Source organism: Ciconia boyciana, chromosome 2 (genome assembly GCF_034638445.1).
Source record: "Ciconia boyciana chromosome 2, ASM3463844v1, whole genome shotgun sequence".
Taxonomy (NCBI): Eukaryota; Metazoa; Chordata; class Aves; order Ciconiiformes; family Ciconiidae; genus Ciconia; species Ciconia boyciana.
In genome coordinates this window covers 62,023,172-62,046,910 of record NC_132935.1, presented here as the reverse complement: position 1 = coordinate 62,046,910, position 23,739 = coordinate 62,023,172, and the positions used below count along the sequence as shown (strand labels likewise).

The following is a 23,739-nucleotide window of genomic DNA, read 5'->3' as shown; positions in this document are numbered from 1 at the left end:
GGCATGAAACAAACATATTGCTGAGCAATTAGAGCACAGAATCCCTGTGAAACAGAATATGCATATACTCATTAACAACTATATATGGCAGAGAGCAACCCATTATAATTTGTGTCTGCGTTGATGGCTGAAAGTTGCTGGTATTTTTATAACTCATGAGTTTTCTAAAATTGTCAAAATCTGCTTTTGCAGTTTATCTTAATATATTCATGTTACTTCCTATGTGATATTTACAATTTTTACATGCACAATTAATAAACTCAAATTTAAATAGAAATGTGATATATACATTAAGATAAACTTGAGATGCATTATTTCTATGTATTCCTATTATGTCTTCAGCATAAGAACCACAAAGAGAAGCGGTACTTTTTAAATCTGAATGTATAAGTGATAATATTTGGGTATTTTAAATAAAATAACTTCTCTTCTTTAAATATTATGATTTTTTTTTTTAATGAAAGAAAGGTGTAATATGCATGTCACCCTGATAGAACTGGGGAAACTGAGAAATGGAGTTATTTGCCCATTGCTCTATGAAAAAAAAAGACAAGAGCAAAGCAAGAAACAAACCATTGACTTCTATTTCAGACTCATTGTCTTCCCAGGACTGAAAGTGAACCTCTCTCCTATGGCATTTATATTCTAAAGTATTTTTTTCCCAAAGATAAACTATGGGCCATGTTAATTAAACTCCACCTTTTGCTTTAGAAGAAAGCAATTAAGACAGCCCTAAAGGAAGGACAGAAAACTGCCAACAAAAATTGTAAGTTGGTACACACTGACACGAGCATATTTTCCTTGTTTCTTATGGAAAAATCTGGAATACATAGAAACAATGCACGCAGTGTTCCTATATATGTCTGACATGCACATTTTCAGTGAAATATCCCTGTAAGTCTTTATGAAGAGTGTAAGTTCTTTGTCCCTCCTCTTTACTGTTAGCCTTGTTGCTGCAGGGCTCTTCAATGACCTCCCACAACTTCACTCACTGTCTTGGTAGAATCTCCAGCAACATACAAGGAACTTTGTCTGGTCCCAAATCCTGAGTTCACTTTCTTCTGTCTTTTTACTCTGAAATGAAATTTTTAAAAAAGTGTGACCACAACACTAATCAGAACAGCCAGTTTAAGTTTAAAACAATTGCAGATCAAATTTCTTCTAAGAAAAATGTTTCAGTAGGAGACAGTAGAATTTAAATGAGACAATCTTTCAGTATTGTTAACTTTACAGTACACATTGGATACTTTTCCAATTGATTCCTCAATAAAGAAGAAAAAAGTATCAGGTTTCAAAGCAATTACTTAGAATTGTCTTTCACAGTGAGAAGCAGGTTACACTTGCTTGCTTCAATTTTGATGACTAGGAGACATTATTTATTGATTGACAGTTCTGAACTGCGGTACTATTGCTATTCAAGATACATTTAAAGTACTTACGTATAACTCATGAGTCTTTATTGGAAGAAGGGAAAGTGGAGAAGAGTGAAAAAGTTCAAAGATATCTCAAACCTCTAATTTAACAGAATTCTAGCCACTAGTCCACCATAATGTTTTCATATTACATTAATGGCATTAGGGAGAGATTATTTACAAAAACATAATCACCATAAGGATTATCATTAAAACATAATCATCCTAAAAAAATAGATTAATTTTTATAAATCTTGGTTTGATAAATCACATTTTCAATAACAATGTGCAGCAGAACAAGAATAACCGCTCAAGTTGGGCACCAGAAACAGGCTATTATGCTCTCAGAATTCAGAGCACAGTGAACAGGCACTCAGTAGCTCTGCCCAGAACAACACATGTTTATGAAGATTTATGAGATCAAGCACTTCCTAAAGTAGCTACACTACAAACTGACCCAAGAAGAGTGCATATAAGAGTGTCTCCTAGTTTCAGCTGGGATAGAGTTAATTGTCTGTCTAGTAGCTAGTATAGTGCTGTTTTGGATTTAGGATGACAATAATGTTGATAACATGCTGATGTTTTAGTTACTGATGAGCAGTGCTTACACAGAGTCAAGGCCTTTTCCTGCTTCTCACCCCACCCCACCAGCGAGTAGGCTGGGGGTGCACAAGAAGCTGGGAGGGGACACAGCTGGGACAGCTGACCCCAACTGACCAAAGGGATATCCCATACCATATGGCGTCATGCTCAGTATATAACCTAGGGTAAAGGCTGGCCGGGGGGTCCACTACTCAGGAACTGGCTGGCATAGGTCAGTGGGTGGTGAGCAATTGCACTGTGAATTGCTTGTTTTGTATATTCTTTTATCTTTATTATTATTTTCCCTTTCTTTTCTGTCCTGTTAAATTGTCTTCATCTCAACCCATGAGTTTTACCTTTTTTTTTTTTTTTCCTGATTCTCTCCCCCATCCCACTGAGGGGGAGTGAGCGAATGGCTGTGTGGTGTTTAGTTGTCTGCCTGGTTAAACCACAACAGCGCTTTTTGGCACCCCACGTGGGGCTCGAAGGGTTGAAATAATGACAGATCTGACCAGAGAGTGTTAAAAGAAATTTGTTCTAAGTGTTCATTATTAGGTTAATAGTTGCTAGTTGCAAAGTTGATTTATTTGCCCTCAGAGTTGCTGTGCTTGTTCTCAGAGTTGTGTTATGTAACACTTGCTGTATATGTTCCCTGTTGTGCTGTTTATCATCTCTGGGGGCTGGATTAAGGTTATCATTTTGCTGTAATGTGCAACACTGGCGTATGATATGATAAAATTACCAGTCGTGAGACTAATCTGGTATTTGTACTCAGCATTGCTGTCATCGCCGTACTTTGGGAACCATCTCTCAGAAACTATTAATAATTACAATCTTTACCTTTTCTCTTCGGAGGGCCAATTTATGGGCATGACAAGGGGGGACACTTTCCCCTGCTCCTTCCCCTTCCCCTTCTCCTCCAGGCTAGATACGATAGCTCTTGAGAATTTTTAATATCCTTGAGAAGTTCAAACTAGCATGTTCCTATTGCTATATCTCCTGAATGTGTTTCAGGTCTTGTTTAAGCTTAAGCAACTGTTCAAGAATACCACCCAGAGATCTGCCCTGAGGCTGATTAATTATGGGGGCAGGGTGTGTGGGATAGTATGGGTAAGTAACTAGGACGGTGGGCACCTCCAATGTTTTGGAACTTCATCCCTGAACAAGTGCAGAATCCTGAAAAAACAGTAAAGTATTTGGAAAAAGTATGCTGTCACCCTGGCAATTCCAGAGAGACACAAATCACTGCAAGGTGCTGGGGCCTGACCCATGCCTACCAAGCCCTGTTCAACACTATTCAGTACCCTCAAGGGGAAGAGAAGGTGTCTGGAACTGACAACAAAGCGACAGGCACTGTGGCTACTCCAACCCCGGCAGCAGGCACTGCGGCTACTCCAACTCCCGCAACAGGCACTGCAGCTGAACCAGAGAACCAACCTGTGCCAGTATCAGTCACCCCTATACACAAGAAGAAATGTTGGAAGTGAAAGTCAGCTTGTTTAGAAAGGGAAGAAACTCTTCCCCTACTAAGGGAAGAAGTGGATGAGGCAGACTGCTCCGAAGCAGGGCCATCACGAGAAGAGGAGGAGGAAGAGGCAGAACTCATAAATGAGGTGGTAACCACCCGATCCCTATCCCTGCAATGGATATGCGAAAAGATTTCAGCCATTGTCCAGGCGAGCACATTGTCACCTGGCTGCTCCGATGCTGGGATAATGGGGCCAGTAGCCTGGAATTAGAGGGTAGGGAAGCCAAGCAGCTGGGATTCCTTTCTAGGGAAGGAGGCATTGACAAAGCGATTGGAAAAGGGACACAAGTCCTCGACCTCTGGAGGTGACTCCTGTCAGGTGTGAAGAAAGATACCCCTTCAAGGAAGGTGTTATATGTCACCCAGGCAAGTGGACCACCATGGAAAGAGGTATCCAGTGCCTGAGGGAATTAGCCATGCTGGAGGTGATTTATAAAGACCTGGACAATGACCAGTTATCCAAAGATCCAGATGAAGTCAAGTGAACAGGATCCATGTGGTGGAAATTGATACGGAGTGCACCAGTGTCATATGCTAACTCATTGGCAGTAATGACCTGGAAAGATGGAGAAGGACAAATGGTGGATGAATTGGCTGGTCAACTCTGGTAATATGAAGAAAGTCTCTCTTCTTATGAGCCTGCATCTTGGCTGTGGAGAAACTGTCCCAGAAGGTCCAGGACTTGAAGAAGATAGGTCCTACTTCCCACCTGTATGGACCAGTATCTCAGCTATCAGGAGTCAGTGTTCCTCTGCTCAAGAGGATGTAGTGGGTACAAACGATGGGACACCCTGTGGCTTTACCTGTGTGATCTTGGAGAGGACATGAGGAAGTGGGATGGAAAATCTACGTCGACTCTAGAGGCACAGGTACGTGAGTTGCAAGGAAAAACAATCACACAAGGGGGTACTTCCAGGAAAATTGCTGCTCCACTTTCCACTGGACAGTTTCCCAGACAGAGTAGAAGGGCTAATCTTACTCCTGATCTTAATAAAGGGACTTCTGACTTGTATTTACAAGAAGTGGGTAATGAATACTATGACCAGGGCTAGAGGGGCCCTGCCTCCAACCAGGTGGAGGAAAGGGACAACCAGGTTTACTGGACTGTGTGGATTCGATGGCCTGGCACATCAGACCCACAGGAGTATAAGGCTCTAGTAGACACCAGTGCACCGTGTGCCCTAATGCCATCAAGCTATATAGGGGCAGAACCCATCTGTATTTGTGGAGTGACAGGGGGATCCCAACAGCTAACTGTATTGGAGGCTGAAGTGAGCCTAGCTGGGAATGAGTGGCAAAAGCACCCCATTGGGACCGGTCCAGAGGCTCTGTGCATCCTTGGCATAGACTACCTGAGGAGAGGGTATTTCAAGGACCCAAAAGGGTACTGGTGGGCTTTTGGTATAGCTGCCTTGGAGATGGAGGAAATTAAACAGCTGTCCACCTTGCCCAGTCTCTCAGAGGAGCCTTCTGTTGTGGGGTTGCTGACGGCTGAAGAACAACAGGTGCCAATCGCTACCACAATGGTGCACTGGCAGCCATATCGCACCAAGACTCCCTGATTCCCATCTATAAGCTGATTCATCAACTGGAGAGCCAAGGAGTGATCAGCAAGAGTTGCTCACCCTTTACCAGTCCCATATGGCCAGTGTGAAAGTCTAACAGAGAGTGGAGACTAACAGTAGACTATCAAGGCCTGAATGAAGTCATGCCAACGCTGAGTGCTGCCATACTGGACATGCTGGAACTTCAATACGAACTGAAGTATAAGGCATCCAAGTGGTATGCCACAACTGATGTCAGTAATGTGTTCTTCTCAATCCCTTTGGCAGCAGAGTGCAGGCCACAGTTTGCTTTCACTTGGAGGGATGTTCAGTACACTTGGAATTGACTGCTCCAGGGGTGGAAACACAGCCCTACCATTTGCCATTGACTGATCCACATGGCACTGGAACAGGGTGAAGCTCCAGAACATCTGCAATACATTGATGACATCATTGTGTGTGGCAATACAGCAGAAGAAGTTTTTGAGAAAGGGAAGAAAATAGTCCAAATCCTTCTGAAAGCTGGTTTTGCCATAAAACAAAGTAAGGTCAAGGGACCTGCACAGGAGATCCATTTTTAGGTATCAAATGGCAAGATGGACATCATCAGATCCCAATGGTTGTGATGAACAAAATAACAGCCATGTCTCCACCAACTAGCAAAAAGGAAACACAAGCTTTCTTAGGCATTGTGGGTTTTTGGAGAATGCATATTCCAAATGACAGTCTGATCATAACCCCTCTCTATCAAGTGACCCGGAAGAAGAACGATTTCAAATGGGGCCCTGAGCAATGACAGGCCTTTGAACAAATTAAATGGGAGATAGTTCATGCAGTAGCCCTTGAGCCAGTCCGGGCAGGGCAAGATGTAAAAAATGTGCTCTACACTGCAGCCAGGGAGAATGGCCCTACCTGGAGCCTCTGGCAGAAAGCACCAGGGGAGACTCGAGGTCGACCCTTAGGGTTTTGGAGTTGGGGATACAGAGGATCCGAGGCCCACTCTACTCCAACTGAAAAAGAGATATCGGCAGCATATGAAGGGGTTCAAGCTGCTTTGGAAGTGGTTGGTACTGAAGCTCAGCTCCTCCTGGCACCCTGGCTGCTGGTGCTGGGCTGGATGTTCAAAGGGAGGGTCCCCTCTACACATCATGCAACTGATGCTACGTGGAGTAAGTGGGTTTCACTGATCAGACAACGGGCTCGGATAGGAGACCCCTATCGCCCAGGAATCTTGGAAGTCATCATGGACTGTCCAGAAGGCAGAGATTTCTGAATATTGCCAGAGGAGGAGGTGATGCATGCTGAAGAGACCACACTGTATAATAAACTATTAGAAAATGCAAAGCAATATGCCCTGTTCACTGATGGGTCTTGTTGTATTGTAGGAAAGCATCGGAGATGGAAAGCTGCTGTATGGAGTCCTATACAACAAGTCTCAGAAACTGCTGAAGGAGAAGGGGAATCAAGCCAATGTACAGAAGTGAAGGCCATCCAGTTGGCCTTAGACATTGCTGAACAAGAAAAGTGGCCAGTGCTCTATCTCTATACTGATTCATGGATGGTGGCAAATGCCCTGTGGGGTGCTTACAGCAATAGAAGCAGAGCAACTGGCAGCACAGAGGCAAACCCATCTGGGCTGCTGCACTGTGGCAAGATATTGCTGTCCATGTAGAGAACTTGGTTGTAAAAGTATGTCGCATTGATGCTCACATACCCAAGAGTCAGGCCACTGAAGAATATCAAAACAACCAGCAGGTGGATCAGGCTGCTGAGATTGAAGTGGCTCAGGTGGATCTGGACTGGCAACATGAGGGTGAATTATTTATAGCTTGGTGGGCCCATGACACCTCAGGCCATCAAGGAAGAGATGCAACATATAGATGGGCTCGTGATCGATGGGTGGACTTGACCATGGACACTGTTGCACAGGTTATCCATGAATGTGAAACATGTGCTGCAATCAAGCAAGCCAAGTGGTTAAAGCCTCTGTGGTATGGAGGACAATGGCTGAAATATAAATATGGGGAGGCCTGGCAGATCGATTATATCACCCTCCCACAAACCCACCAAGGCAAGCGCTATGTGCTTACAATGGTGGAAGCAACCACCAGATGGCTGGAAACATACCCCGTGCCCCATGCCACTGCCCGGAACACTATCCTGGCCCTTGAAAAGCAAGTCTTATGGCGACATGGCACCCCAGAAAGAATTGAGTCAGACAACGGGACTCATTTCTGAAGCAACCTCATAGACACCTGGGCCAAAGAGCATGGCATTCAGTGGGTATATCACACCCCCTATCATGCACAAGCCTCTGGGAAAATTGAACGATACAATGGACTGTTAAAAACTACACTGCGAGCAACGGGTGCTGGGATGTTCAAACATGGGGATACACATTTGGCAAAGGCCACCTGGTTAGCCAACACTAGGGGATCTACCAATAGAGATGGCCCTGCCCAATGAAAACTTTTATGTACTGTAGAAGGAGATAAAGTCCCTGTAGTGCACATAAAAATGATGCTGGGGAAGACAGTGTGGGTTATTCCTGCCTTGGGCAAAGGAAAACCCGTCCGTGGGATTGCTTTTGCTCAAGGACCTGGGTGTATTTGGTGGGTAATGCGAAAGGATGGGCAAGTCCGATGTGTACTTCAAGGGGATTTGATTTTGGGTGAGAATAGCCAATGAACTGAATGGTATGATGTTAATTGCTATATAATACTGTAGGTCATCACTTTTATGGTTGTTATATGCCATATCAATGGTATTACTGTAAGAATCATCCAGATTAATGAAGAATTAATTTTGATGAAACCGAGCAAAGTGCAGCAATGATAGAACCGGACAAGTGCAGCAGTGATGGAACCAGAACTGGCTTCAGCATGCAACAATCCAACACCACACACCATCTCTCCTGCCCTGAAGGACTGTTATGACAGATGGAGCCCAAAGTCATGGACTAAATGAACTCAATGGACATTTTAGAGGGATGGCCCATAGACTAAGGGAATGATATATGTGTGTTTATACCAAAAGACAGGAAAGGTGGTGGTGATTAATTGGGATGTATCAGAAAGTGTGGGACCTGGGCATGACATAGATGGTATAGAATAAGGGGTGGATATTGTCCTGGTTTCAGCTGGAATAGAGTTAATTTTCTTTGTAGTAGCTGGTATAGTGCTGTGTTTTGGATTTAGCATGAGAATAATGTTGATAACATGCTGATGTTTTAGTTACTGCTGAGCAGTGCTTACACAGGGTCAAGGTCTTTTCCTGCTTCTCACCCCACCCCACCAGCAAATAGGCTGGGGGTGCACAAGAAGCTGAGAGGGGACACAGCTGACCGCAACTGACCAAAGGGATATTCCACACTGAATGGTGTCATGCTCAGTATATAAACTAGGGTAAAAGCTGGCCGGGGACTGCTTTCACTGCTCGGGAACTGGCTGGGCATCGGTCAGTGGGTGGTGAGAAACTGCAATGTGCCTCACTTGTTTTGTATATTCTTTTATCATTATTATTCTTTTCCCTTTCTTTTCTGTCCTATTAAATTGTCTTTATCTCAACCCATGAGTTTTACCTTTTTTTTTTTTCCCCCCGATTCTCTCCCCCATCCCACTGAGGGGGAGTGAGCGAATGGCTGTGTGGTGTTGAGCTGCCTGCTGGGTTAAACCACAACTGAGTGAATAAATCCTGGCAGATCTAAACTGTTTCTGTATGTTACTATTTTTTATCTTATCCATGGTTAATTGAAATTTTCCTGTGCATTAAGTTTAGGGGCATACATCTCCAATTCTCTTCATGTCATCTTTGCACTTTCATTGAAATCCTATCACAAGCCGCAGTGCAACTCCTGTGTTTCTTGTCTTTTTTGTATACCTTGAACAGGTTTTCAGAGAAAGGAATTCACAAACCTATTGGTTTAGTCTTGACTCTGGGAACCTAAATGTCTTGTGAACAATGTCTGATCAACAAGTCAAGGAACCTGAAAGTTTTTACAAACTGTGGAACATGGTGGTCCCCAGTTACTTCTGTAGCTGTAACCCAGTTCCTGGCAGTGTGAATGGGTCAGTCATGCCATTATGCATAAACATCTAATCTAATATGTCTATTATTTAGAAAACAGGTAAGCCCATTATGTTCTTAGAAAAAACCCAGCATCACATATCAAAATCACTCTAGGGTAAGTAAGCTGCCAAAGTGTAAAAGCCTTTGAGCTAACATAGCAATGTGATTGCCTTCAGTGTCACAGACCCCATGATGCTCCTGTCTACTGATGAACATGCCCACTAATCATTCCATATACAGACTGATTGCCAAGCCCTATATCAGTAAGAATCAATAAGCTGGTAAATTTCTCACCCTGCTGGACATGCAAAACTAGGTTGATCCAAAACTTAGTTGTCGTTACTGAATTTAACTGGAAATTTTTTGAAACAGATGGCTTTTTCTTTTTTAATTACTTTAATTTAATGATTTCCAATAATAACTTTGCCTTATTAAAAATTCTAGATAAGTTCTATTAACAACTCCTTATTATTAAAAATACTTGTGTGAATATATTAGTGCAAAGTCACTCATAATTCTTTCCTATTCCATTCATTTTACTGATCTAAAAATTATTAACATAAACTAAAAAAAAAAATTCTTAAAACTAGCAACTGAAATATTTTAAAATGAAATTTAAAGAAAATAAACTAAAAATATCTGAAAAATATTAGCCATAACTGATGGGTATGTGCTTAAATTACATCTTGTTTCCTGGGAATAGACATAGCACATTTTCAAGACAAATCAAGTTATGTGTTTTTAAAATATTTCTTACTTAAACATTTTAGAAACACCTAATCTGGTGGTTCTAGATGTAGAGTTAGTCTATCTCACATCCATAAAACAGTAAGTGAGTTTCATTCTGACTTCTACGGTTGGACTTGATGATCTTAAAGGTCTCTTCTAACCTATATGATTCTGTGATTCTGTGATTCTATTTCATAATCAAATTAATGCAGTTACACTTAAAATGAGCAACTACTAAAACCAGTACATGAATACATAGAATGGTAAGCTTCAAATGTTCATACAAAAGCATACACACTTGCCAGCAATCACTAGCATATAGACAATCTTATTTAAAAGGCTAGTCCCAATCTGTAATGAATCACAAAATTTAAAGAGTGCCTATTGACAAGCTAATGTACAACAACTTCCTTTCATTTTACTCTGGTTTATAACAGTGCTCAAACACCTCCTGTAAGAACCCCTGAGATCACTGCTTTATGTAAGGGAATTTTTGCCAAGGTATAACTGGAGTATATTACACGTATGCCAGAAGGGTTTGACTCAATTGCTCTTCTCTGTTTACAGGATATAGTGGTGGACTTGGCAGGGCTAGGTTTACAGTTGGACTCAATGATCTTAGAGGTCTTTTCCAACCTAAATAATTCTGTGATTCTGTGATAATTCCCCTGAGTAGTTCTGCACTTTTGTGACTTCAGCATGTGTATTCCATGTGACAGCAGTAATCAATAGCCTACTTAAATATGAACATTTATGGAGTTTGTGCCATAAAAAAATTAAGGAAATCTTTCCCATGGGTAGTCTGCACCAGCCAACCTTGACAACACCTGGCATCCAGGAAGGGCTGGGGCAAGAAGTTGTTCTGTTGTGTCCCTCAGCCACGTGGTGGAAGGGCACTAGGGAGCAAGGTGAAATAGGAACCATGTCTGCTTCCAACTGGAGTGTGCTGAGGTTCCTTGGGGCAGACAGGGAAGCAGCCGATTGCACGAGTGCCCATCATGGTTGTGCAAAGCCCGGTCAGCTCTGCAGCTGCTGCTGTTGCTTTAGCCGTCTGTTCGGCCAGCACTGACAGTGAGTCAAAACCTCTCTGTACGTGGAAGGACTGAACAACTGTGTTCCAAGTTATTGCCAGACAGAGACTAAAACTGTGGAAAGCCTAATAATAAAAGTAATATGCAACTGTTCCATTAAAAAAAGAATAAATAAAAAAATTGGGGTACAAATGAATAAGCAAAATAAAATGCATGGTTTTTGAACTCCAGATAAATGAGCAAAACATTTTAAAGCCCTTTTCCTAACAGCAGACAAATAGAAAATGCTATCAAAGTCAGTTAACAAAATCATGAAAATGCACAGGCATATAAAAAGGCAGCATACCATATGTCCACCAATATCTAGTACAACAGGAATATTAAGAAAACCATTAAGATAGTGTCCCCATTGTGCCCAGGTATACAATAACATATGGCACATTTTCTGCTTCACTGTGCATTTCCTTGCTTTCGTTGTTTAGCATCACTAATTTAGAGCTTAATTAATATAGTTTGTGTGTGCAGTTCTCTGCAGAATATTTTAAAATTCTTTGTTACAGCTTAAAACTAATCTTTTTTTAGTGCAAGTGCACAGTAAGTATTAACGTAAAGTAAGATTTTTTCCAAACCACAATTAAATGGAAGAGCTAGATAGAATTATTTTAAGGTAGCTACACATGATACTTAAATTATTATTGTCTTCTTATTTAAGTCCTCACACAATTTGCTGTAATGATGCTACAGAGAGACATTACAAGGTTGTTCTTAGTTTTAATCAATGAAGACTTCCCAAGGACAAATATGGGTATCTCTCAGGAGTGTAGATTAGAGGCAAAATAGTAAGGGACTAATGTAGCAGTGTTAAAGAAAATACAAGAAATATAATGTGATTATGTACTGATAAATGTCCACCTATACGTGTGGAGAAGAGAAGGAAACCAAGATGTCTGAAAGATTTTTCTCCTTCATGGATATTTATTCTCAAAAACCTAAAGAAGATTAAGGAATCTCAGGATTCCCAAAACCAAGATGCAAATTATTTGTAAGACGCACTGTCTCTTTGGTATTTACAGACTCCTCATGCCTCCTAGAAGAGCTGAACTTTCCCTTACTAGCTCAATCCTACCAAAGTTCCTATTTGATTTCAGGACTCCTTATGGAAAAAAAAATAGTTCTCTTCTCAAAGGAATATTGTTAATTATCTTATCTGCCTTTCTAAAAGATTCTATACTGTTTCATGAGTTTGATATAGAACATGAAATTAGAGTGACAATAAAAAAACCCCACCAACTTCTCAAATGCTTGCATCAGAAACGTTTAGATCAAATAACTGATTAGATCAAATAACTAATAACCTGAATATTTAATTTTAAAAGATAAAAGGTGAAAGTTTGCTTAATAATAATAAATAATAAACGTCAGTCCGGATCCACTAGGATTTGCCATTTACTGTCTCACCCGTGACAGTGCGCTATGCAGTACTGTTTGAAAAATCATGCATAGTTTATTTCCAAGCACGGACGGAGAAGGAAGGGATCTCTGACATGAAACCAAATCAGAATGAAGAAAGGAAAACATTACAAGCATTTCAATCATTACTGGTATAAGCTATACCTCAATTTTAGATATTTATTAACATCTAAAATAATTAATATTCTGAGTGGAATTACAGGTTCCTGCCCAAATTGTAGTAACATAGATTTATGTCAGCTTCTGATTTAATTAAAACACATTTGCCATTTAGCATTAGGGGACTGTTACAGACCATGAGTGAACATATGGATATTGAATTAGGTTTCATATCTTTACAAGGCAGAAATTGCTTACACCCTGTGTAAACTCATCCACTATGTGATTCCAATCTCTAAAAATACTGTATGGACTCTCAAACAGTATAACTTTTCCTTTAAATGTTGTGTTTCCTTTGAGAGACACAAGACCTCAAGTCATGTTTTTCTGTATTTCTCATTCAATTATTTTTATTTCCTTGGAACGCATGCAAAATTATGCTTTTTGATTTTCCTTACAAGAATAGGTTTGTCTTTTGCCATATAAATATATCCCCCTTTAATTTCAAAATTAATCTCAGAATGAATTTCCCTAGTACATTTCTGGGTACAGTGTATTATAATAGCTACCACTGAAATTTACTAAACAATTACATTTCATATTTTCCCTAGGGTGGAATATGACAAAAATGACAATTTTGATCAAACTTTTGCTACTGCAAACTAGAAACAACACTTTGCAACTGAATCACTGTAGTTGTACAGATCAGAACCTGAAATTAATATTTCTGGAGATTAAATAGTTTGAGTGAGTAACTCACTTTAAGAACTTTAAGAATGGCAGAGGATGAACATTACACAGTGGGTACCCAACAAAGAAGGACTCCTTCAAACACCCATTCATAAATTCAGGTCTTGTTAACAGTGAGGTTTTCCAAAAGAATAATCATTCCCATTTATAGCATAACAATTTCACCGTTCTGGCACATAATAAGAATTAAGATGACCTTTAAAATGGTCTGTTTTTTCTTAAATTGTTTTTCCTTAATTCTCAAATAATCACATATTTTTGTTCAATTGACTTAGCATAATAATGTGTTTCTTCAATTCTAATATTTTAGAATAATCTGATAATGCCAGGTTATGGCATGTGCAAATAAAATCACTTTTCTGAATAAAATGATTCTTTTCAACTCCATGATAGAAGAAAGAATCTGTCCACTCTCCCCAGCAAAATGGACACAATAAATAATTTCAGCTTTTAGGGAACTGACAGTAACCTGGCTTTTCTAGCTTTGGTTTTTAGAATACTCTGAACCTACTGGAATGAACCAGAATATCCATATCATCTGCTTTTACAGTTAAAGAATGCAGAAAAAAGTACACATTTTACAACTTGCTTGAAAATGGTTTTTTTTCTATATCCATCACTATTTATCAGTCTCGTGTAATTGTGCCAATAAATATGTAATTCCTTGCATATTACAATAAAAGAACAGAAAATGTCCTTATATTTGAATACTAAGCATACTTCAGCTCTTTTGCTATTGCTAAGTGTACATTAAGGCTAAATACAAATTGTTTTTGCCATTATTTTCTGCAAATCATTGTGTTTGACATTCGTATTGCAAACACTCAAAATTTAAATATATTTAAAAGTAAAAATTGAAAAAGGGATGTCAGAAATATTGAATAATGATCAACACAATACAATCAATTTATTTTTTTTTTCATATGGTCAGATTAAATTAGAGGGAAAAAAAAGCCATCCCATGAACTTTTAGCTAAATGACTTAGTTATTGTTAAAGAAAACAACTTAAAGCCTGCCTGGGAAAGCAGATACTATAAGTGGCTGTTTTAAGACTTAAAAGTAGATAGTGTAAGACTTATTTGTGTAATGTGCTTTAATATTTCTTTACAAAATGCCTTCTGATTTCTTAACACAGGAACAGTTCTTCTAGTCCTACAGCAAAGAAGATATCAATAAAATATACACTCCTTTCTGTTTTAAGAAGTGTGATTTGCATGGAAGGCTTTTTGTGGGCATTTTTTTTAATAGCTGAAAAAAGGATAAGAAAGTACACTTGGCACAAGCTCTTTTCTCATTCCTTTTTTATACATTAACATTCACTTTCTACAGTAATATTTTCACCTACATAATCTCCAGGCCAATAAAAAGCATGTTCATTTCCTTTCCCAGTAATTACATGGTTGCCAGCTGCAATTTAGTTCCATTTACCCTTTCAGAATTCTTAACTTTTAACAGTTGCTCAACATGCATCTTCATTAGTTTCCTCTTACTTCTTCCAGTTATGAAAGGTATTCAACTCTGTAGCAGACATTAACTTTCTTCCCCTCCCTCCCCTTATCCACTTCCTATTCTCCATCCAAATTTGCCTTGAAACTAAGTGGGCTATCTTCAGGATCATGTCAGGTAGATTCTTTGTTATGTACTGGTTTTTCACACTGAAAACACTACAGTAATATTTAAACTGAAAATGAAGTTCTCTTCAAAATAAGGAAAAAACCATGTACACTCAAAAAAAAAAAAAATCCTGAAAAAAATACTTACTATAATGCAGTATCATTCAATATTATGCCTTCTAGTTATAGTCATTGAATGAAAATTATATGAGAGTTCTGGGAAGCCCTGGAGAGTTCTGCCATACACCATGTTCTGCCTTGGACCATTGCCCAAAACATTGTTCATCTTTGACAGTATTAAAGTCGGATATCTCTTGAACCGGCTGGAGTAGAAACAAACACCATGCATGACTGCATTGCTGTGATTACGAGCTTTGCAACAGTGAAACCATTTCTTTTAAAACGTGTAAGGCTGAGAGATAGAATGTGAATGTGCACTTTACAATTACTTATTCTGCTCCCTCCCATTCCTCCCAGCTTCAAACTCTGACATGATAGTAGTTACTATCTCACAAGCTCTTAAAGACAGCATGCAGCTAGAAAATTATCTAACTGTAAGTTTGAACCTCTGCTTTCAAATATCACAAAGCACTAATCTCTAGCTCTGTGGTTTGTAAGGTTTTGACTGCTGAAATCATGTGGGAGCTGAAGTGAAAAGCAACAAATGGTGATGGTAATCTGCTGATGTGAAGGTTTATTATCTTAGGACCTACCATGTCTGATAAAATAGTACAAGTGCTCTCAGGACCAGTAAAATTATCTTAAGTATGCAAACAGCAGGGGGAAAGCACTGATCCCTAAATAGCAGTAAAGCAGACAAAGACAAAAGCAGGCAAAGAGTAAAGCAGTTAAAGACAAGAGATAAAACACAATTAGATAAGATGTAGAGCACTCTTCCTTTTTTTCCTTGTCCATTTTTTGTAACAATGTTTTATTTACTTACCAATGTGTTAGAATAACAAATTGGTATTTGCCAAATACCATTCATACTTTTGGTTTCATATTGGAAAAAAATAATAATAATATGTGTGTTCTGAATTTTTCGGTAAGAAAAGATGCCTGAAGTTTTCCACATCCCAATTATGTACATAATGTATGTAATGCTCAATATGGTTCAGGACAAGTTGACCTATTATCTACAAACTCCTTTGAAAAGTCTAATTTTAGTGTCTCTGTGACAGTGCCAGGACATAAGCTGGCTGTGTTTCTACTGTCTATTTTTCTGGTACTCCTCCAGCATCCAGAACCATTGTATCAGGAATGTTTGAGGATATATTCCTGCTTAGTACTTTCAGGATGCTCTATTGACCTGTTGCCCAGCAATTCAGATAATCCCTTTTGGAACTAGCCAATACACTCTGCCTGAGTAATCTCTTAAGGCAGATTCACAGCAATGAAGTCCTCAATAATTTTTGTGACCCTTTGTAGACTCCCTCCAGTATGTCCATGTCTTTCTTATACTGGGGGCCCAAAACTGAACCCAGCATTCCTGATGTGGTCTCACTGGTGCTGAGTAGAGGGAAAGGATCACATCCTCCAACCTGCTGGCCACGCTCATCCTAATGTTGGCTTTCATTGCCTTGAGGGTGCATTGCTGACTCATGGTCAGTTTGTTGTCCAACAGGACCCCCAGCTGCCTTTCTGCAAAGCTGCTTTCCAGCCAGGTGGCCTCAAGTCTACCCTAGTGCAAGGGATTGTTCCTACCTAAGTGCAGGATTTGGCATTTCCATTTGAACTTTTTGAGGTTACTGTCAGCCCATTTCTCCATCTTTTTGAGGTCCCTCTGAATGACAGCACAACTACCTGGTCTATTAATGACTCTTCCCTGTTTGTATCATCTGCAAACTTGCTGAGGGAGCACTCTGTCCCATAAACCAGGTGATTAATGAAGTTAAACAGTACTAGCCCCAGTGTTGACCCCTGGGGTATGCCACTAGTGACTGCCCTCCAGCTGGACCTTATTTCACTAACCACAAATCTTTTAGCCCAGCAGTTCAGCTATTTTTTAGTCCACCTCATTGTTCATTTGTTTAGTCTGTACTGCATCAGATTGTCTATGAGTATGTTATGAGAGACAGCTTTGAAAGTGTTGCTAATGTCCAGATAAACAACATTCATTGCTCTCCCATCATCCACAAAGCTAGACATTTCATTGTAGAAGGCTATCAGGTTGATCAGGCATAATTTCCCCTTTATAAATCCATGTTGACTGCTCACAGTCATCTTCTTGTCCTCAATATGCTTGGTAATGGTTCCCAGGATTAGCCGTTCCATTACCTTCTCAGGGATTGAGGTGAGGCTGACTGGTCTGTGGTTTCCCGTATCTACCTTCTGTCCCTTTCTGCGCAAAAGGCTGCACAAACTGCTGTGCCTATTTGTTACCTCTGTTATTCGTGGTCTCCTCCTGTCCTCAGTGCTTCCTAGTTCTCATATTTGGTCAACAACAGTGCCATGCTCAGCTTATCCACTGCCCTCATGATTCTGTAAGTCTTATTCATACCCCTCTCAGCTCTCTTCTCTTCAAGTGAAAGAGTCCAAGACTCTTCCCTTGAAAAGCAACCTATCTATCCATTTAACCCATTCAGAAGCTGGAGCATATACAACTGTGATTTTATTGTGTATTTATGCTCAAAAGTAAAAAACAATCAATCAAAAAAGGCATGTATATATTAAGAAGGAATATTAGCAACTCAAATTATATGTAATTGACATTAATTTCACATCCTCTGCAATTTTATTTATAACTTTCAGTGAAAGAAAAGGTCTTATATCTTTAACATTCTTGCTTTCAGTATCAACAGAGAAATTTTGTATTTTCTCTTTTTTTGTCTGGATAGATTAATTTTATTACTCTTGAGATTCTCTTTCTGGCTGTCGCTTTGCAATTCCTTGGTTTTTCATATCTCTAAATCTTTTGCTACTTCCAAAGATCAAATCTGTCACATTATTCTTTAGACGCCTGAAAACCTCTACTTTTCAAAAATATTATTGCAATTAAAAAAATTTATCTTTCTATTTATGGCATCAAAAATTAATAGAATATTGGACTGACATGCTAGGAAGCTCTTCTGTCACCAGAAACAGAATACAGTTTTTTGTTATGTTGTTAAACCAGGCATAACTGATTCAATATATTCTATTTATTTCCTGAAAATTATGAGTCACAGCAGGTGATTTAGAGAGAGCATCATTCTACTGGGATTAGAAATAACAAAAGCAGGTTGAGAAAATTGTCTGCATGGTAGATCTTCTCAGATTTCAGGAACTTTTACAGGATTTTATAGAAGATACAGAATCCACATGATCATTAGAAAGTAAATGACACCACCATAGAATACGTAGAAGTCAGAGGCACATACATTATCTTTGCTAAATTTAAGAAACACAAAAAATGAAAATAAAAAAGCTATTCTTTTCATCATACGGTTCTGAACTCTCTTCATATGTTGTGTTGTAGGTGCTGGATTTGATCAATTTTGTGCCAGAGTAAGTCCATTAACTTCATAAACTGATGCAAGAAGAGTATTAGAAATATTCACTGTCAGATTCTACTAATGGATGGCCATGTCATTTTGGTGTCATTTTGGTAAAGAAAGCAGCTGATCTCTTTCAAGTTATATTAGGTAGAAAATTGAGGGTAATATAATGATCTATGAAAATATAGACAGCTGTTACAAATACATGTAAGTGTATGAGTTAGTTTACCTTTGAATAAGAAGACATAGCATTTAAGTATTTCTAAACCTGAAGTGAGAAATAATTTTTTTCCCCTGAAAATTGTGAAAGAAGCACCACTGACAGCTCCACACTGATGTATCTTTAACATTCATTGAGCTATTTTCAGAAAAGTAACACAAATTCAGAGCATACTTCTGTGGAATATTCAGAGCATACTTCATTTCTGTGAAACAACTTTCTTAGTAAGAATTTGTAAGTTTTCTTAAGTCTTCCTTCCTTATAACATAGAAATTTAGAAACAATATACAAATAATAAGAATAATCTTAGCTCAACTTTTACATTACAGTCTTTCAGTTTGACACAACTGTCACTTGGGAATTTTTATGACAAGTGCCAGTGTACTGGGAAGGCAAAGGAGTTCCTTAGTGGCACTGTCATCTTTAGAATGAAGCACTGAAAGTCCCTCCAAGAGGAGTACACTTGCATTCTCCAGGTCTGAGATGCTGTTTGGCTTAAAAGATCTTAAGTCTGGGGGAAGAATAAATGCTCAAAACATCCTGCCCCCAACAGACTTCTTAGATTTGAACCTAAGAACTATGAGAACCTTTGAATGCTACATTTCTTTTCTACTAATTTTCTAAATTTTGGGACATATCTCAGCTGAAGCATGAAAACGATAATGAAAAAGTAACTTTCACAAATACTTTACAGGTAATAGTAAAGAAGCACAAGGTTATAAGCAGCACAAATGCTGACAGGCCCATGAATATCCTCCCTGGTTCTGTTCATTTTTTGTAGACAATTATATATGTCTGTATAAAGCACATCATAATGGATACAGAAAAAAAAAAATTTACTATTTCTCTGTGTGCAGTATTTGGAGTTTGAAATAGGCTCACGAAACAACTTTACACATCAACATTCAGGATCTCTAAAGGATGGAGATGAATCATAGTTGCTCACAGTGATATGGAAAAGAGTAATTCCTTGCCCACTTCTAATTTGCCTTTCAAAAACAACAACAACAAAATCTGAACAACTTGCATGCACATTTACATAACTTTTAGTTAAAACAGTGATCTTGAAAGATGTCAAGCATTTTTGAGCAGGAAGAGAGTATTTCAATTATTTGTGAATTACTAGACAAACCTGTACTGTAAAAATAAACTAAGAAGTTAAAAAGCAAAGATTATTTTTTCAGCTTTTTTGTATCTTGCCTTATAACTTCTTTGTTTCTTTATTATCTTCCACTGTAAAACTTCCTATATATATATTATTGCAGTCTTTCATATATTCTTTGCTATGTGGTTAGGAAAGTAACTGTATGCATACATCTGATTAAAATCCCATGTAAACCTATATACAAATTTGGTGTGAGTTTTGGACAGGTGGCAAGCTGCCCAGTGGACAACCAGAAATTAATTTTGTTTCTATTGTTAACCTAATGTAGCAAAAGAAGGATTTTTAGAATGTTTTATAACTAAAGAAAAGGAAAAAAAACCCCCATAACTGGTAAACTTAAAGTGAAAATTTACAAACAGAGAAGGTTTCTGGAATAAGTATTTCCTATCAGTCTTTATGTAGCAGAACAGAACCATTCAAATATGGGTGTTGCACAAAATCCAGAAAATGTTAGCAAAAAAACGTAATGAGAAAACTTTGTGGTATAGAAAAAACCCCAATGTAATGGAATTAAGAACAGAAACTGATGAGGGCTGTAAAAATCATAGAATCATAGAATCATAGAATGCTTTGGATTGGAAGGGACCTTTACAGGTCATCTAGTCCAACCCCCCTGCAAGAGCAGGGACATCTTCCACTAGATCAGGTTGCTCAGAGCCCCATCCAACCTGGCTTTGAGCGTTTCCAGGGATGGGGCCTCCACTACCTCTCAGGGAAACCTGTGCCAGTGCCTCACCACCCTCATTGTAAAAAGTTTCTTTCTTAAATCCAGTCTACATCTGCCCTCCCTTAGTTTAAAACCATTGCTCCTTGTCCTGTCACAACAGACCTTGCTAAAAAGTCTGTCCCCGTCTTTCCTATAGGCCCCCTTTAAGTACTGGAAGGCTGCTATAAGGTCTCCCCACAGCCTTCTCTTCTCCAGGCTGAACAACCCCAACTCTCTCAGCCTGTCCTCATAGAAGAGGTGCTCCAGCCCTTGGATCATTTTCATGGCCCTCCTCTGGACCCGCTTCAACAGCTCCATGTCCTTCTTGTGCCAAGGGCTCCAGAGCTGGACGCAGCACTGCAGGTGGGGTCTCGCCACAGCAGAGTAGAGGAGCAGAATCACCTCCCTCAACCTGCTGGCCACGCTTCTTTTGATGCAGCCCAGGGTACAGTTGGCCTTCTGGGCAGCAAGCGCACGTTGTTGGCTCATGTCCAGCTTTTCGCCCATCAGTGCCCCCAAGTCCTTTTCCGCAGGGCTGCTCTCAATCACATCATCCCCCAGCCTGTATTGAAACCGAGGATTGCCCCGATGATTGCCAAGGATTGCCTTTTTATAGGCATAAAAATATGCTTATAAAGATGATAGTTTCAGGTCAATGAAGTAACAGTGAGATCAATTCAGTGAGGAGTGATCATCAGACTGTCAATACTCAAAAAAGAAGAAAAAAGTCATACAAAATAGCTAACTTCTGATTAGAGAGAAGTAGATTCTAAATAATCTGAAGGCAGGCCTGGAAGTAGAAAACTTCTGAATTATTCCACTTACAAAATTAATTGCTTTTTTAGTTATTCCTGTTGCTTTTTCAGTGAAAGCATATTGCTCTCTTCCTTGAAAAATAAAAAGTTGTCAATTATGCAGAATTTAAAAAGTGATAATGTAACAATGCTCTGGAACAGTAAAGAAAAAAAAAGATGTGAACCATTAAAAAAGAAATGGAGAACACAATAGTTATGCTACCATATTAATCCAATAAAATGACTACATCTTGAATACTGAATATAATATTTACTGTATCTGAGAGGAAATCACACAAACCAGGAAAAGATTTGCAGAACAACAAACATGTAAACAAATGTATGGGATGGCTTCCACAGGTGGGATGACTAAACAAACTTCAGGATGCATGTGATGGAGTGAACAGGAACAGGTCACAGTCTCTAACAATATAGAAAGTAGGGAGCATCAGATGAAAGCAAAACGCAGGTTTGATGCAAGAAAGAATAACTTTTAACAGAACAAAATTAAGTCTTGAGACCTCTTGTAGTAGGCTGTCACAAAAGCTTTATAGGGGTCTAGAAAGATATTGAACTATTTCATAGAAGAAAACTCAATATAAGGCTTAAAAGCTACCATCTCTGACTGAGGAGTCCTTGACCTTGATTTTCCTGGAATCTGGCACTGTACTCCTGGGATGTATGTTTACCTGTCTGCTTTGCTTTTACACAAATCCACTTTTGTCCACCACCAGAAACAGGATACCAGTTTAGATGGAACTTTGTGTGGTATTATTCTGTTATATTCATTAATCATTAATGAGCATACAGAACAACATTTGAAAATATATTTTTTTTTCAGACCCATACTTAAGGTTGCATCAGAAGAATTATAAATGTGAAATGCACTCTGCTAGGACTTGGAAGACTTTTTGCTTCAGCTGTTTTTTTCTCCAACTACATTTAAGACACATTAGCCTTACTGACCAGGGAGAAACTTTCAGACTTATAAGCATGGGTTTCTATTTTACATTAAATCAGTACCAATGTGTCAAAGTGCAGGAAAAGAGAGCACAAAGTTCAGTCTTTTGTATTTCAGATTGTGACTTCTCTCTGTCCAGTAAAACCCAGTGGTATTTTGCATATTTTATGACTTCAAGGATAAGATGAACTTACAGTTTCTCCTTTGGAAGACATCAGGCTATCTTCACCACTATATTTCATTGAAATCAATGTTAATTTTCTTGTTAATTTGATTAATTTAAGTAATTCAGATAATTCTAATATTTTTTATTTCCTTCTTGAGATTAAATCTGGCCTAACAAAATGTCAAAATAACACCTCCATATTTCTTATTAGAGAATTAAAATCCGTTAGAATAATACTGGACTTCAATAAAGCTGCACCTTGTTAAAATATGTAAAACCAGAAGCATCACAACTCTCTTCCAACTTTGCTATGTATGCTCCAGTTTCACACAACATAGCTCGTTTGGCACAAATTTTACAGTATTGCTTCTCTAGCTCTACACTTTCGCATCATCCCATCAGAAGATATTCCATTTTTCTTATCTTACGGAACCAGCTTTAGTTTCAAGCTTCCTCCTTAAAAGGGGTCATGACACTACAATATCGAAGTAGATCTTCTAGGTACTTATGAAAATAATTAATCATTTAAATGACAGGTTTCCAGGACCTTCTGCAAAGAGCATTGTGGCTTATAAATCCCAGCAGTTGGTCATACATCACTTTCTAATTAGTGTACCTCTTTCACACTGCTTTCCACATTCTCACTTTCCTATTGTGCCTCTTTGTTGCAACTGTATCAATTAATTTCTTAATTATTATGAATTCATGTACTTTGCAACAAATGACAAGCTTTCCGGTAGTTCAGTTCTGGATAGAAGTATTAATTTTTCATTTAGCTCTAAAACACAAAAGTTTTTGTGCTTCTGAATAATTCCAATTTGTCTATTTAAAACTACAATGCAATAAAGAATATACATTTATATTTACTAATTGGCTTCTTAAATGAAATAACATGTCATCAAAAATGATTTGTGTGTGTCAAGTAAGCAGTTTGGCTTAAATTTTGAAAATGTATGTTTCTTCAAAATCTAAATATTGATCATCTGTTTTCCTCATATTTAGGCCAGTGATCGCAAATACAGAAGTTTTACTGAAAAGTAACCTTACTATACAGCTACTGCTGTGATGGGATGATATCACACTTTGGTGAATTTTCTCAGATTGTATTGTGTAAGACTTGTCATAGAATTTTAATTGGTAATGGTGTTCACTACAGATCTGTGATGATGCTTCAAAAATCTTCCATGTTTTTTGTTTGCTGCTGTATCTTTAAACATGCCTCTCATGTGGGCAAGCAGACAAAATCAATTATTTAAAAGCATCTCAGAAGCTTCTTTCAAGAAAAATGGGTAACATTAATATTTTTTTGCAAGTGACAGTAAATGCAAATCACAACAGGAGGCTTTCAAGTATAGATCTGATGGATGACATACATGTTACCCTAAAAAAAGTGTATGCAATGTAAGTTTTAACTTTTTGGAAAT

At 38.6% G+C, this 23,739-nt stretch overlaps 1 protein-coding gene across 1 annotated transcript in view; it reads right to left on the bottom strand.

Annotated features, from left to right (window-relative positions):
- Nucleotides 1–984: 984 nt before the first annotated feature.
- Nucleotides 985–23,739, bottom strand: part of CCDC102B (coiled-coil domain containing 102B) — a 175,506-nt gene continuing 152,751 nt past the window's right edge. Inside the window, exon 6 of the mRNA XM_072851316.1 lies at nt 985–1,065. Coding sequence (XP_072707417.1) covers nt 985–1,065 — 81 coding nt within the window. The remainder of the gene's footprint in view (nt 1,066–23,739) is intronic.